Below are 17,500 nucleotides of genomic sequence, written 5' to 3'. Positions count from 1 at the left end.
GGTGGTGGTGGTGAAGGGCGGCGACCGCCGCCGCCGGCGGCGTCACCGCGTAAGCGGGGATCTGGCCCTGGGCCGGATTCGGCGCGGCGAGCGCCAAGGATTTGCTCGTCGCTGCCGGGGTGGGTGAGGCGGGGGTGGTCGAGGTAGGGGGCGGATTGGACGCAAGAGCCATCAGCCAGAAGTCTGGATTCCTGATGGCCGCCTGGGCCACCTGGGCCTGGGCCGCTTGGGCCGCCTGCGCCTGGGCCACCTGCGCCTGCACTAGAGTGTGAATGTCCCAGAGTTGCGGCGGCGGTGGCTGGGCGGCCTGCACGGGTACCGGCACCGGCGCCGGATGCGGAGGCGGATGTGTCAGTGTCGCAGGGGTCTGTGTGGTTAACGTACCGGGTGATGGCAGTGGTGTGGTTGACGGCGGTGTTACCGCACCGGTCAACACCAGACTCATATCGTCGCCGCTGCATTGGAACACTTCGATGTAACGCTGCTTCTTGCCGAAGATCATGTAACGGTGATGCCGCTGCGACGCGCACGCGTACGCCGACGTCTCGCTGTCCATTTGGATGAAGGCCTCGCCGGACGGCTGACCCTGCCGAAACAATGAGACGGAGAAAGAGAGAGAGAGAGGGGGGAGGGTGAACGAATGAACGAACGCAGCTTCGCGAGGATACGATAGGACGATCGATATGTACTTGCGCGTTGTAAACCATGTGGACGCCCTGGAAGACGATGTTCTTCGAGTGCTCGCCCATGAACTCGAGAATGTGCTCCACCACCGCCTCGTACGGCAAGCCACGGAGTCTCACGCAGTCCTTACGCGTGCCGCATGTAATGATATGCTGAGGTATCATCGAAGTCAACGGCACCATGCGCGGCGGCGGTTGCACCACTTGCTTCGGGTCTATCGCCCTGTTCAGTACCTGCGCGCATTGAAGTCGGAACACGTTGAGTTGAACACGCCGAGATATCGGGTCTCCTTTAGCTGAACTAGGTTGCACTTTCTGCCGTTAGAGCGTAACGAGTATGCGAATCTAGCGATAATGGGAAAAGGAAGAAGGTTTCGGTTGGTCCCAGCAGCACTGGTTCAGCTAAGAAGAACAGGCCCGTTCGAGTCTGTATCAGATTACGGATCGGGACGAGCTTGAGTTTAGTGAACTTTGCACCGGTCAGTTAAATTCCAATTCGATCGCAATCCTGATCCGTGGTCTAATACTGGGTTTTACTACGCTCGCATACTCACTTGCTGCACTTCCGCGGTCGTACTCCGGAACAATTCAATGTACCGACTGCCGATGCAGTCTCTGTGTTTGCTCAACGCCTTCACGGCGTCCTCCTCCTTCGCAAACAGGACGAAAGCGTCACCGGTCGCCCTACCGTCGGGTTTCTTCACGAACAACACCCCGTCCTCACCATCCAGTACGTGACACGACTTTAGTCCGGACATGAAGAATTCCAGCTGCAGGGGGGGGGGGAAGCATATCGAGTGTGTGTATAGCAGCCAAACGGAGCGCAGCGTACGTTCAATCAAGAGAAAGCTTATTAATGTCGCATTATCAATGCCACATAGAGAATACTTTAAATTCGTTTTGAAACAATTATATACCACTTGTTTAGCAACACAATCATACGGCAAGCCCCGCATTCTAACGATGACTTCAGCCCCGCGTGACAGAAAAGCGTGCGCCTCCCCGCTCGTACCACCAGCAACGCCAACAAAATCCTCTCCGGAGGCTTTGTAAACTTCTATGTATCGTGCACCCATGTGATGTTTATGCCGCTTCAGCGCCATGTCTCTGTGTTCTTTATTAATAAACCGTACCAACGCTTCGCCGTTACGCCTTCCCATAGGACTTAAACAAAGAGCTACACCACCCCTAAAAAAGTTATTACACCACTGTTAGCGTGTCGTTGCGCTCCAGCGACCAGCCTCCTCCTCTCTTTCTTTCTCTCTCTCTTTCTCTACTTAATTTTTCCATCTATATATATACATATATATACATATATATGTATGTATGTATGTATATATATATAAGTAATATTACGAACGTCGTTAGAGAATTCATGAAAAGATAACAATATTAAGGAGACTCTACGAGAATTCTAATGTCGAGTTTATCACATAGTTAGATCCATAGAACATACGAAATCCACGACTCCAGATAATGCTTATCACTATGTACAACAGCTATGAAGCAAGTAGGAGAAAAAGACCTCTGAAGTCTCGTATTTGTTAAATCATGTAGGAGAAACTAGGGCAAAAGGGCGGACAACAACAAACCGAGCTTGTGCGCTTCTAAGTGCGTTATAGAATGCGCTAAGTCAATCAATTACCTGCTTTACACAGATCCATGTGGCTTGTGCATAAATACCAAAAAGATAGTTAGAAGACAAATTGAAACGTCTCATCGAGATAACGTTAGTTATAGTATCTTAATCTGGTCTTGGTAGATTTCAACAGCATTACTCACTTGGCGACATTGAGCCCACGAAAAAACTTGGCGATGTCCTGATCTGAGGATTGCCAAGGAAGACCACGCGCTCGTACTACACAATCATTCTCCACCTCCTCGTCTTTGGAGCTGAGAACAAGTTTGTGTAATTTTAATACATCAAATAATATCAAATAATGGAAAAAAAAAAAAATATATATATATCAATATAGATATACATATACAGATAAATATGGAGAAAAATTCTTGCTGACACAGGAAATTATCAGTTATAGTAGCGACGGTAAAAAAATTTGTCACACGGAGAAAATAATTTTATTTTGGTAGCAAAAAATCGTGATAACAAAATTCAATTGGCATCACTAAATTATTTTCCATATATCGAGCAAATAGCGATCGGTACTTTCGATAAATCTTTCTGCTTTCTGCACCAGAGTAACTGATAATTTGCTGTGTCAGCAAAAAAATTTTTCTGCGCGTATACACGTTAATAAACACCAACAATAACGTTACACCAATAATTTCTCACTTGACAACGTAACCGCGTGCAACATGTGTTATATTATGCTTATATCGTTGAGTTGGAAATTTTATTATTAATGTAACGTTACTGTTAGTTGATATTTACTGGAATCATGTATCAAGTATATACTCGTATTCTTTTCAACTTACCATATGCCAGGTTCTAAGACGATGTTAATTACTTCTGGATTTTGAAAAACGTGACCTGCAAAATACAAGCATAAATTCCCTCAGTTATATATTAATTATATATTCGGACAAAAAAAAATACACACGGCACATACATAATTCTCAGACCTGCTACTTTCAAACCGTGTTACATTTTCCAACCGTAAAAATCACGAAACTAATGTGAATTCTCAGGATTTCTAGACGAGAAAAAAGAGGTGGAGAAGAAAATCACAGAAAAGTAAGAAACTCGGGAGATCTGATCGGGAAAATACGAACCTCGAGAAAAATAATCTTAGAAGTTGCGCGCGGCTTCGGGAACGTTTCTTGCGGATTTAACCGGCCTCGAGCACGAACTCACTCGCGAGATCACGACAACTTTTCATGCGGCTCATCCACCGCGGGAGAAAAAGAAGCTCCAATCCACCAGGAAAAGTCAACGCGGAACGCGATATTGTGTACGAAACAACGCGTGTAAACACAAAGGCATGCACAGCCGGCAGCGACGCATCGGCAACGCCGATCGTAGACCGCCGATTGGCTCCATCCGAGGCGCGCAGCGACGGCTCGCTTTATTTCGTTAAACGATATTTTTCGACTTTTATCTGAAATCCTTGAGAAATATCGCCCATGATAATCGTTCGCGACAGCGTCAGTCGACGTGATTTCATGCGATACTTGAGATTATCGGGGAAGCTGCGGCTTCCTATCATTCCATCCCTTCCTCCTCAGCTGCCTGTTACACAACGAGAGATGTTTTTTTAATTTTTTTTTGTATGAAAACAGACGTTATGCAAATACGTATCGTCATATTGCACTCGTATAACTAATGCAATCAATCCGGTAAGGAATGTCGTTACCGTAGAGGTGCTCCGAGGGTTAAAGTAAATGGCGAGAAAAATTGAAAACCTGAGTAATAAAACCTTATACGTATAGTTGGTCGCAGATTGTAGCAATAGTTTGTTCTTTTTTTCTTACATACTTCAGAATACACGAAAAATAGAACGGAGCGAACCTGTGATTTACGAACATGCGCGATAGAGGGCCAGACAGCTGTCAAAATTAGATATGTATACGTCAAGATTACATATGTATATTTAATTTTGACAGCTGTCTGACTATCTACCGCGCATGCTCGCAAATCATAGATTCGCTTTGTCGTATTTCTTATGTGTTCTGAAACTTGTGAAAAAAAAGAATCCTGTTGCCACCGTTCTGTGACCGACTTCACACGGAAAGGAAATGGTTTTAAATCGATGATAGATATTCTCACGTATAAGTAAGAATATTACAATATTCTTAGGAAATGTTTTAGTCTTGAATTACAAATAACACTCGATACAAGTTCAATCAAATATATAATAATATGAGAATATCTATTCTTGATTTAAGACTAACTTTTTTTTATGTAACTTTTTCCCGAAGATGGGAACGTGAATGGCGAAGAGCGCACGAAGAAAATATTGTAGTGAAAATTACCACGAAATTTTGTAATGTTGGAACATACCGGAATTATAACTGAGATTATAATGTGTGTTGCAATTTTTAGTGATGTATTTCATTGTACACAACACTAAAGATTACAATACACATCATAATTTCAGTCGTAATTCCGATATGGTACCAACATTACAAAATTTCGTGGCAATTTTTTCAATTATAATATTTTCTGCATTTGGAATGTCTCCAAATTAGAAAATTAACACTTTTGACGAGTTCACGCTAGAGGAGAAAATTCATGACTCCCTGGGTGATCATAAATCATCTTTTCCAGCGTGAATTCGTGAAAAGTGTGTTTTCTAATTTGAAAACTTCATTTTTCGCGTTTCTGCTCCAGGGAAAAAATTGACCGATGCCCTGCACGAAGACGCAACACTATTTCTTTGCACGGTTATAAGTCTGATTGTGACAGTCCTACAGTCGTGACTCGCCTTCTAAACTTGTGCTTATGCGTTTCCTCCGTAACCCGATATCCGCCGGATTGTCTCCGATTTCTTGTAGCCGGGCGAAATGGTTATTCGATTTGCGGGCTCAGCGAAACGCCACCCGTCGTTTCGACAGAAGTAGAAGTGCGTTTGGAGGAATGCATGTGCTAAAAATCGATCGTCGCGCGTTATTCCGTCACTAGTCGCGTTTCGCGCTGGCAAAATAACAACAAGGTCGGGTCGGATCCGACCGGATCCACGTTCTAATGCTTCCGCGCACGCGCTCGTCAAGCGTTATATTTCCGATATCTTACATATTTCGCGATACATCTTACTTTCAAATATCTTCCAACTTATTGTGAAAATAAAAAGTGCCTAGTCGAAAAAGTTAATTGAAAAAATTACAAAACGCTTCTACCGGTCGGAGCCGACCCACTTTGTTACACGTGTGGCTGCGTGAACTTTGTTACTCGAAGATTAAGAATCCGACCACACGCTATCGAGTATTTTTCGAAAGTAAATCGATGGATCGCGCTCAATGGTACATACGAGTTCAACAGGCATCGTCATTATTATTGAGCACGCCGATATTCCAGCAATATGGCGAGATCGGTCGGAGATACGCGGTGTCAAAAGTGCAATGCATTTTTTCGCGCTGGCGATAACACCATGCGCTATCAATTTTTAACGTAGTTTTCCACAAGTTGAGTGTCACTGTGATAAGAGAGCCGCAACATGCTCGAGCTGTTGCTTAGAACGAACGTTGCACACAGTGTTTAATCGGTACTCGTGGTCTCGGATGCAATTGTAGGAACGATCACGACTACCGAATGCCTTTACAGCGAAAGTTCTGTGAATTTTTGACGAAGATGCGGTCGAGAAGGATCATTCGCCAGCGTATCACGACTGTTTATCATATGATATGATTCGTTCGACTTCTCTCCCTTTCTCTTATCTCTCGAAAAAAGAGATGACACATTCCGAAGATATTTTCCGTCCGAGCGCACTCAGGAACGAATTTCGAGAGAGAGAGGGAAAGAGAGCAATCAGAAAAAGTAATTTTTCGATAAATACCGACTTAATCACCGACGACCACCTTCAAGGCCACCGTCACCGCTGTCAGGTGTAAACATGCCGCATAGCATTTGGAGAAATGGAAACATCGCACGTGCGCCCGCGCTGATGCAGCTCGCGTGCAAAATTAAGAGAAAAGACTAAAGCAAAGTGAACGACGCGCTTTCGAGCGTATTTCAGGTATCATTGTTAATATCAAAATACGAGAGAGAGAGAGAGAGAAAGAGAGAGATATTATAACGAGGAAACTGAGGAAATCGAAGAAACTGATAATTTCTATGATCGAGCGAACTGCGTCAATTAAATATCTTTTTTCTCTAAAAAAAAATTAATATCCGGGAAGTTTCTTATATATAATTATACGTAGAATATGTCCATATACAAAAATATATAATTATAAACAGAGTGTTCCACATCAACATGTGGTCTGTTCTTTTTAACTGAACTGGCTGCACTGGTTTAAGAAATTTACGTACACTGAAGCGTGAGAATCTCGTAAGTAATGCTTCATACACGCTTCAATGTGTATGTAAATTTCTCGAACTAGTGCAGTCAGTTTAGTTAAGAAGAACAGACCGTGGACAAACTTCGCGAGGGTATAGGTATATACGGATAAAGGTGAACAAAAAAGTCCTGTACTATTTTGCAAACAACGCGCAAAATTTCGAGTTATTAATTATCGAAAATAGCTATACACAGAAGCTTCTTTAATTAATTACTCAAAAATCTGCCTGTTATTTATAAAATGATACGAGACTTTTTTGGTTCAGAGTGGCCTAATCTACAAATATATGAGACAACTATTGTACCTGGCGGCAACAGATATCAATATATTGAACCTTGAACCTGTCGCTAGGTACAATAGCTATCATATACTTAGTATATTAGTAGTAGTAGATTAGAATATTGAACATTGAACATTGACCAAAAATTTTTTATAACATTTTTCAAATAACACGCAAATTTTTGAATTATTAATTAAAGAAGACTTTGTACATGGCCAATAATTTTAAATTTGTAATATGGTAGATCGCTTTTTTGTTCAATCCATTCTACGTCAGCACGAAGTTTGTGATCTGATACATTCTATATGTATCATTACGCGTATAAAGATTACATGTATTTACATATAATTATATATAAATATATACCACTATTTAATATATAATTATATACATATATATATAGACATATTCTATATATGATATTTTATATATGATTATGTACGATTATATGTAATAATATATAATTGTATATGATTATATCTGATTATACGTGGAATATTTTTTCCCAGGTATATAAAATAAATGTTCACGAAATGTCGGAAACAAACTTATGAACTTATGAATTAGCGCGATGCTAATTTGGAAACCGAATCAAGCATTTATATTGCGGAAGCCTAAGAAGCCCGTATCAGATTACGCATTGAAGATTGAAATTGAAATGAAATTTGACCAATCAGTGCAAAGTTCATTAAATTTCACTAAGGGCGGCGAATATTTCGTTAAGAGAGATGACTTTCACTACCTTAACCGGAGTTGGTGAAAGTCACTCTAAACTTGAGTAAACAGTGAACTTTGCACCGATTGGCCAAATGCAATTCAATCTCCGGCGCGTAGTCTGATACGGGTTTAAAAAGAGTCATATAAAATAAAAGGGGAATAAAATCCACTAAAATACGTTAAAATAAAATAAAGGGGAACTTGGAGAGGCGCAAGTGCATCTTTCGACGCATTTTAAGCGGCCTCGACAGACCACAGGAAGTACAGAATACTAAGAAAATATTTTATCGGCTTACCGTCCTTAATCATTCTCTGAATCACCGTCACCATGTCTTGTATCTCTTTGACATGAAAGTCATTATCCGTGTCCGGCGGCAGTCCGAAATCTGATCTTCAATGGTCAAGGAGACATCTTTTTTCTTTCTTTCCTTCGTTTCTTTTCTTTTCGTGTATATGTGTACAAAAGTGTGCGATCAAATCGACCGTCATATCGCGGCGACGAATTATGCACGCGTCTCGTAAAGCCTTCTTCTTCGAGAACGGCGAGAAGTCGCGAGCGCGATCGAAAGTCGCGCGACGGCCGCCTCCTCTCCGGCGACCTTTGCGCCCGCGTGCTGATAGAAATTCATCAGAAACGGAAATCGCCGCACTTTTACAGCACTCTCTCGCGGAATCTCGCTCGCTTATCGCGCCGAGACTGCAGACGTTAATAATAATATCGCGGATACGACTTGGTTGCGAAAAGAAAAAAAAGGGGAGGGTAAAAGAAAAAGAGGAAAACAAACACGCGTAAAGCAATCTCTGCTTGAAGAGAACTTGAGACCTGCCGATTCTGCGCACACACAGAGAGAGAGAGAGAGAGAGAGAGAGAGAGACGTGATGAAACACGACGTGAAGAAGAAGAAGAAAAAGTCGACTACGGATGACACCGAGTGCCACTCTTCTCTGTACGCGCGATCCTCGACGCCTCTCTTACACGGGCCTTGCGTAACACTGCGGCGAAAGAGCGCGCAGTGCGGCATACAAAAAAGTATTTTATGCGCCGATTGCGCGCGGAATAAAACCGCATCTCCGAATTCGCACGCGCGCGCGCCTCGGTAAATAACGTTATAACGACGACGACGGAGGATGGCGGAGCGCGCGAGCGAGCGACAACGTGCGGAGGAGCGTTACATACCCTGTGGTTTACGAACCGGCAAATGAACGAGTACGCCCGGGTAATGGCCAGGTAGCAGCCGTAAGCGGCACGACGACGAGCGTGAGGTTACGACGTGCTGCGACAGCGAGTTCCTGGACACGCGGATATGCGGCGCACGTATGCGGGCGAGGAGAAACGAGTCGGATCGAAAACTGGAAGACAGTATGTGTGTATGTGTGTGTGTGTGTGTGAGAGAGAGAGAGAGAGAGAGAGAGAATCTCACTGAACGCGCGATAATAACGTGTATACATATGTGTCACGTGCGCTCGTCTTGCTGGCCTGTTCCCGATATCTTCGTTAGAAGGCTGACCTTTAAACCGTATCCCGATAAGAAGACGGCATAAATCAGACGCGTGGCCGGCCGAGAGAGCTCTTTCTCAAGTCGAGCCTAATCGTTACTGCCTGTAACCGATGCGCGCCACGTTTCCTCTCGCCCCCCACCCCGCCGGGCCCTCCGTCTGTTGCTCCCTCGCCCGGTCCCCCGGCCGTCTTTTCGCGTGGCAAACACGGGCCGAAAATGATCATCGTGTGCGCCGCAATCGGGAGCTCTCGAGGGAGATACGAGTTGTGAAAAATTACCGAGAATCGCGAGAAGGAGTGACACACACACACACACACCGTTCACCTCGCTCGAGGTCTCTCCTCGGTGAGAGAGAAAATGTTGATAAGCGACGATCCCGCGGGGAATTGTTGCCGGATTATTTATATTTTCGGCTCGAGACGCAATTCTAATGAAACATCGGCTCTCGGCCGATGGCGCACACCGAGAGCGAGCTCGTTAGTTCCGCAAATGTGTTTCCGGCCTGAGGACGAAGGCGAAATCCGAGATGCGGATTAACCCTTTACGAGACGTGGCACTTCAGATGATGGGCGTCCGCTGTGGAACGACGATATACGAGAAGACGCTGCAAATGCTTCGCGAAAAATCGGACAAATCGATTTCCGAACGCGCGGAGTGCACGCAGTTTGCGATGTGCGCACGACGCGACATTCATTTGTTCCCCGACGTCAAATCGACGTCACTTCAATGTACATCTCTCGCTGGGAAGTAATATTTACCGAGGAAAAATTTGCCAAGTTCGGAGCAGTTATTTATAATGTGGTCGTGCGGCCGTTTCGGTCGGTCCACTCGCTTCCAACTGCAACGGCTGTGAGCAGTCCGTCGCCAGAATTGGAAGTGAATTGGACGACCGCGACTATACGAGCCCTCGACCGCATTGTAAACGACGCTTAGGCGCCCCGGGAGCAACTTAAGCTGGAGGAACTTAAGCAGTAAGGAAATTAACTAACCACGCTCGACTATTCTCCTCACAGTTTAAGAATAATCGGCTGTAGTTGGTCAATTTCCTTACCGCTTAAGTTTTTCCACGTGCTTGCGCCCTTAAGCCAATGGCACGCACGAAAACGTAAGCAGTAAGCAAATTGGCCAACCACAGTCGATTGTTCCAAGGAAGGAATAGTCGACTGTGATCGGTCAAGCTTGCTCGTTTTTGCTTGACGTTTTTGCCGTGCGAGATTCGACGTCGGGCGGCAGAATGGAAATAACAGTTTCTGCGCAACGACCCCCGAATATCGCGCGGCCCCCTTCCCCCCTCCCTCCCTCCTTGTTATCGCCGAGCTCGTTTTCTTTCTATTTTCCTTCCTCACACAAAGCGAGAGCGGCTCAAATTATCGCGCTCGAGAAGCTTGTTGACGAATTAAATTCGTGCCTGCGTTTAATAATCGTTCGTTATCTGCGACGCGGAGGAGACCCGGCAAGTGAAACGGCATTTTCGGGACGATTCTAACGACGATGGCGTCAGCGATTTCGAAAGAAGACCGGCGGATTAGCGACATGTCGCTTAGACAAACACGATCGTCAGAAGCAACGGGAGAGGCGTATCAATTAATCTCCGTCGACTGATCTAATACCGCCATTATCGCACACCCGTTAGCGATAATGCTCGCGCAGATAAAATATTCAGCGAGAGCAGCGGAGAAAAATCCCCCCGACGAATTTCCCAACCTGAGAGGTGAATTCTCGGCCGAATAATATCCTAAGGATTCTCGGGATTCGCGTAAGGACAGTCGGCACGATCAAAGTTGCGACACTTATTTCTCGATGAGTTTCGCAAATGCACGTTCATATCCAATGGGGAAATATTTCTTGGAAATTATTAACAAATTAATTTCTCCATTGTGGACACCGAAAGCGTTGCGAAACTCGTGAGAAAAAGTGTTGTAACTTTTGTTATGCCGATTGTACACGATGTGCAGAGATTAGCTGGGTAAATGTGTCGGTTTTGATATCTATTTTCTCGAAACGTCATTTCTCCAATTTCTTAAGGCTCCTCCCGGTTGAAAAGAATCCAGGTGAGAGTCGATATAGAAAATCCATACGGAATTCCATGATTGAATCTGGGAATTTGCGCCAAAAATCCAGATCCTGAGCCCCAAGTAGCATAATTTTCAATAAACTACGTGTCCCACACAGCACACATTAATTGAGGGGCTATGGACATTATCACGGGATATCGGAACAATTACAAGATATCATAAGATAATCTCAGATATTCATTTGATATCTAACAGATGCACAAGTGTCCGCCTGTGTGATATCCTGCGTATATCTTAAACGATATCCGATATCCAAAAGATATCCGAGAAAACTCAAGAAACATCGTGAAATATATTATTACATACCCAGGTAGCACACAGAACACACACATACAAACACATGTCATATGTCGATCATTTTTTAATTACTGGATATCATTTGCACTAATACGTCTAATATTTGAATAATAATATCCTCCAGCGAGAAATGACTCGTTGAATTGACGTCGATTCGAATTGTAATTTCAAATTTCAATGTGACTTGCATGATTTGATTTACACTTCTCGCCGAGTCGAAGAAATATCAAAATTATATTATCACCGACGGCAGGAAATCACGAGATTATTATATCAAGCAAAGAGATACAGCAGAATATTTGAATATCGTGAAGAAACATCCCGGATACTAGGATATCTATGCGATCGCATGTAAAAATCTCACACAGTTTGGAATATCCCCGGGACAAAGTGTGCCGTGTGGGTTCGGTAGAAAAATGTGGCCGCTTTGCACGCGTAAATTTTAATTCTACATCCTCGAGTTTCAAAGTTCAGAAAACAAAACGGCAGATCGGTCTTGCTTTTCCCCCTATGTGACGGCGCGTACGCGTCGTCCGTGTGTGCGTGTAACACATCTACGGTCGGTCCCCGCGAGAAGCAACGCAGAAAATTGAAGTCATGGACCGGCTAATCTCAACGTGACTCGCACTGGACTGGCGAGCGGTGCGAGTCGGTCGGTCGGTGCGTGTACATACACGTGCCTCACACACGCGTCTCGGCTGAGCGCAGGTGGTCTTGTTTTATTAACGCCAGGTAGATACAACATACGCGAGTCCAATACGAGGAAGGAAGGCTGCGGAGTTGTGCGCCGTATAGAGCCGGCGTGAATCCGAATCGAGGTCGAATTTATAGCGGGTAAGAGCCAGCTCGTCTCAGCCGAGACGGCGTTGCTGCTGCCTGTTGCTTCGCCAGCCGTGGGATTCGAATCACCATTGCATTAGATTCAAAATACGCCCGGTGGTAGAGATTCGACGGGCGGAGTGGAAGAAGAGAAGATCGAGGCATCCGAGAGAGAGAGGGATACACCAAGTGGCGAGAGATCGGTCGCGCGAGGACACCGTCTTATTATTCATTCTATCGAGACGTGACGCGAGGAACCTGAGACCCGAGTTCGACGAATAAAACGCGGGCGATAGCGGCGACGATACGTGCACCTCTTTATCGAGTCGATTGGATCTTCCCGGCGGATGGAGATTAAAGTCGACCGGTCTAATCGGCCGGTTACTTAACACGAGAATCGAAAGGCCTGAGCTAAGCACCGATATCTAGCGGAATAATCTCGCTTCTGCGGATTCGGCTACGCGATTCTACGGCTGGACGTGTGGAAGTCACGCTGCCTTTCACACGCTGGATCGGCGCGAAAGGTTCGCGGGTTTTCGCCGGAGGGACCGGCGCAGATAACAAGGACATACCTGCTCGTCACTTCGATCCCAAATAGCTGTTAGGAACTCACGTGTCGGCCGCAAGGATCGAGAGGATGCACGATACTGTCTGCCACTGTGCGTGCACGTGTGCGAGAGTCGATGCTGCGCGACAACTGATCTTCTTCTTTATAATCTTCTAATCCAGCCTCCGCCTCGGACTACGACGACGATCTGACCGATTATCGCGACCGTGGGATCGTATGAGGAGACACGTCGAGAGAGAAGGTTCGCAAAGCAGCGGCAAACGTGACATTCGTACCTCGTCATGCAACCGCAAAGACTGACTCCGACTCGGGACTGACGACGATCGCTGAATCGTCGCAGTGTATCGTCGAAGACCGCGTCGTCGTGCGTGCGCCTCTCACACGCGTCGGGCGGACTTCCCGTCGCGCCACCTGACGGTCACGCTGAGCGAAATCGAGCTCGCGTAGAAACGCACGGACCGGCAACGAGCTAGATCTTCACTTCGTCGTCGGTCGTGCCGGTAAATTTCGGTAAAGCGATTAATACCGGCTTTATTGCTCGGCTAATCGGTAGGCAGTGGCGGTGATGTCGAGTGTGATCTCCGTAAATTTCACGAATCATGAACATGGCGCCGGAGAGATCGGAAAATTGGCCGTAGTTGTGCGATCAAGAAGGATCCGATTCACACGGAGCACGTTTCGAGAAAAATGAAGATGAAAATATGATATATGATTTAGAGAATGTAAATAGCACTGAAGTTCCTCACGAATCGCTCAAGAAGTCTATTTTCCTCTCTCGAAGAGTATTCATTGACCAGCTTAAATCAACTTAAATTAAAAGATGGCACATAATTGGTAGAGAGTAAAAACTGTTTTTTAATTAATTTCAGGCGCCCGTAAGACTTGATCTTTTTTGTTTTACATAGAAAGACATATTACCACACTCATTTATAGATCAGCCACAAACTCTCAAAATGGTAACAAAATGTCAAAAATCATAACTCCGTTGGATTCTTCTCGCACAACTTCGGCCGATTGTTCGTCGGAAGTGATAAAAAGACTCGAGGGTCAAGAACGAGGGGAAAGATCTCGTTCGTAATAAAGTCGGCCCTTCTCGCTCGGCGGTCAGTCGAAAAAGCACAAAAGGATACATTGCAGCATCTCTTGCACTCCGAGGGTCGATAACTCCCCGTGGGAAGAATAACATGCCACAAAGTCCTTTCGCAGATCGTAGAAGTGGTTGTAGTGCTCCGGCAGCTCGATGTCCTTGTTGCAGGCCTCGGGATGCAGGCATTGTCTCATTGGCGCTTGGCCGTCTACCACGAATCTCGGCGTCGCGCCGGATGTGACGCAGGACATGGACGACCACCAAGTCTCGAACTTGAAACAGAGCAAGCACAATACCGTCTGACATTAGACACACTTCCGTTCGGATCTGCGATTATTGTGTCAAGCGTATGAGCGCGGTGTCTTAACGAACGGAACCCACCGACGAAACACCGACCGCCAATACTATCGGCGCGCGTCCGCTCTCGGAGAGGATTAGCGCTTTTACCACTGCTACTCGAAAAAGTCCCGCGCCATTGGAGAACTTTCTTCAAGTTGCCCGAATTCATAGTTAAGGCCCAAATTCCCCCCCCCCCGCAAAATTTCCCGACGTCTTCGTAAGAACGCTCGATGAAGGACGTTTTTTGTCTCCAAATTCCAACATTTATTTATTTATTTATTATAGACGGATAACTCATTTAATAACAAGAGAAGGTCAAAATAAGAGACAAGGAAGAAGAAGAGAGAAAATAAACAAGACAATGATAAGAAAAGAAAATACATTCAATAGTTAATTTCAAATATTTAACACGAAACAATCCGATCCCTTTTTCTCCGGAGCTGCAGAAGTGATGTTAAAAAAAGAAAAACGTATAAATCTCATGAATTTTGTACTGATAAATCTCTCGTTGAAAATAAGTTCCTTTCACTTCCCCCTTTTTTTGCAGAGCAAATCGTTAATTAAGATGAGAAAAACAACTCGTATTTATAGGATCCAGTTTAGAACCGAGTGTCCTTCGTTTGTTATTGTCGATGTACGGTTAACAAATACCTGTTCTATGGCCTGCTGCAGAGGGATCCCGTGCTCCCGAAGGTTTCGTTCGGTCAAAGCTGGAGCATGTGCCAGTGCCGCGTCGTTAATGATCCCGCTACTTCCGGCAACCGCTGGGTTGTCGCTGCCAGTCCCGGGCGTACAACTGTCTTCCATTACCATCGGTCGCACGATGTACTGTTGCCAGTCCAGCACCTGCAAGGAATCCGTCGTCTCGTGAGACACACTCGTGCGCTTTTTGCTTCGTCCCGCGGGACACAAATACGCGAATCCGTGTTATAAATTCTCACGCATTTTCACTCAATCATTCGTCGCATTTTCTCAATCCTCTCAATCAAGCACGTTTTTTCTTCTTCATTGTTACATTCATCGTTATTGTTACCTCTTGCGTAATAATACTTTTTCCTCCACCTACACCGATCGTTATTGAGTTTTATATTAACTCTCGAATGAGATCTAATAATAAATACGGATTATTCGTTACAGGCGGATAAGAGAATTACGAGTAGGGATAACGCGAGTGAATTTTTGTCACTAAATTTATATTGATTATTGGATCTCTCAAGCTCGACATGCCCGTCCAGTTTCTTTCTAATCGCAAACGCAGAACCAGACGATCGGGTTCGCGGCACAGCGCGCGGTCAAGGTCACGAGCCTTCTCGCACCTTGAACTCAACCGATGCATTCCGTAGTGATGCATCGATAATGCATCGCGATTAGCGGTATTAGCGCACAAGCGCGCCTGCAGCGAGACACCGTGCATTTCCGCGAGCTGCAGCGATACGATGTTTGCATATCAGAAGGGGCGGACCTCGTCGCGCTGCTGCATCGCGAAACACGTTGCGCTCTCGTTTCTTCTGGCTCGTGTTGTACATCCGATAAAAATCGTTTATCTTTCTTTCCGACTCTTCGACACCCATTTGCTCACCGTCGGTATGCGATGGTGAGGAAATGCGTGAGCAAAATCGGCTCATGAGTCGATTTCGTCGCACTATTTATTTATGTAGCATTGCTAAATTTCTTAAAACGCTGACTTAATCGAAGTAACAGTGAAAATGAAACCACCGCTCGAAATAGCAAGAACAAATGTTTCGCTCAAGAAAAAGGTTTCTTTAGATTTAGTATTTCTATTTATTTGACTAAAACTTGTTTCATAGAAACGACATACACTTTTACGAGATCTTATTTGTTTGAGTAAAAATTTGATCGTCCCATTCAAGAAAGTTCTATTATTTAACAGAAAGAACACTATTATTTGAATTAATATCTTTTAACTAAATAAAATATTACTTGGTTCCAATAAATATGTAAAATGAAATAATTTCTTTATGAGAAAATTATCTTTCGTTTCAAATATACTTTTTATTTAAGATAACATATTCGTTGAAAAGTCCAACAATCGTACTTATTAATCGAAACGCTAGTTTCGTCGGAACAACGAATGAAATTTGTTTGGATGCAATAAAATTTATTAAATTCGGAGAAATCTTTTTCTCGGTGCATAAAATGGACTCTCCATATGAGCGAATGTGTCATTCGATTAGAGCGAAAAATGAGTAAGCAAGCAAATAAGTAAACAAATTACTCGATTTCGAGTGGCTAATATGTAAATGAGCTCGGTGATCACTCGACCCTTCGAGTAAAATTCCACTCCCCGAGAAATTTAAAGAGCAACCACGAGATTTCTCGTATGTAATGCGTTAAGAATGCGTCGTCGATGTTCTCCGCTTGATAATTCAAAACAATGCCTCTCAACGTGGCCCGTGTGACCGACCACGTGAGGTCAAGGCCCATCCCGAAGGGACCTCACATAAAAGAAAGAGAAATAATACTAACGAACGGTAGACTGCGGTAAAAAACTACGTAAAAAAGCGCAAGCGGGCCGCGATAAATATTTGCCGAACGAGCGTCTCATGTGTGCAGTCCCTTTCCGCTTATCGGTGATTATGTAATGCGAAAAGAAATAAGCGTGCACGGAGGTAGGCAGATTTCTGGAAAACATGTCGTATCTTATCTTAGATAAATAAAATGTATAATAAATAAATGACATGACATTCGTAACTTATACATGCGAATATATCCATACAGCACAAATGTCCAAAAGACGTTCTAGGAACGTCCCAGGAGATATTCGAATATTCAATAACAATTCGAATAACAAGTTTGCAGTCAGGATAAATCGAATGATTCGGTTGTAATTATAACAAATCATAAATGCATATCTTTTATTCAAAACTTGAAACTTGATATAAAACTACGTTGAACATCTTCCAAATTTCTCCTATAAAATAGTATGATTTACTTTAATAAATAAAAATTTTCAAAAACAAACAAAACGATATTTTATATCAAATTATGTTATTAAACATATTCATATTAAACAAACAAATATTTATATTGAATCCAAAAAGAAATCTTTATCTCTGTGTATAAAAGAAGAATTAATGTAAAACTATTTACATATAAAAAACGACTTTAAAACTATAAAAGAATGACTAAAGTGAAACTGAAAGATTTGAAAATAAGA

General features: G+C 44.0%; 1 protein-coding gene across 2 annotated transcripts in view; it reads right to left on the bottom strand.

Moving 5' to 3' along the window:
• Nucleotides 1–17,500, bottom strand: part of LOC106743588 (RNA-binding protein fusilli) — a 50,785-nt gene that overhangs the window by 12,972 nt on the left and 20,313 nt on the right. For both annotated transcript variants that reach the window (XM_014617584.1, XM_014617585.1), the window contains 9 exons: nucleotides 14,974–15,168; nucleotides 14,027–14,255; nucleotides 7,935–8,024; nucleotides 3,120–3,174; nucleotides 2,466–2,576; nucleotides 1,601–1,871; nucleotides 1,238–1,453; nucleotides 690–917; nucleotides 385–586 (listed from right to left, as the gene is read on the bottom strand). In XM_014617584.1, the coding sequence (XP_014473070.1) occupies nucleotides 385–586; nucleotides 690–917; nucleotides 1,238–1,453; nucleotides 1,601–1,871; nucleotides 2,466–2,576; nucleotides 3,120–3,174; nucleotides 7,935–8,024; nucleotides 14,027–14,255; nucleotides 14,974–15,168 (1,597 nt within the window). The remainder of the gene's footprint in view (nucleotides 1–384; nucleotides 587–689; nucleotides 918–1,237; nucleotides 1,454–1,600; nucleotides 1,872–2,465; nucleotides 2,577–3,119; nucleotides 3,175–7,934; nucleotides 8,025–14,026; nucleotides 14,256–14,973; nucleotides 15,169–17,500) is intronic.

The sequence above is a fragment of the Dinoponera quadriceps genome, unplaced genomic scaffold, assembly GCF_001313825.1.
Source record: "Dinoponera quadriceps isolate SergipeBrazil2010 unplaced genomic scaffold, ASM131382v1 scaffold1146, whole genome shotgun sequence".
Classification (NCBI taxonomy): domain Eukaryota; kingdom Metazoa; phylum Arthropoda; class Insecta; order Hymenoptera; family Formicidae; genus Dinoponera; species Dinoponera quadriceps.
This window is presented reverse-complemented; position numbering and strand designations above follow the sequence as displayed.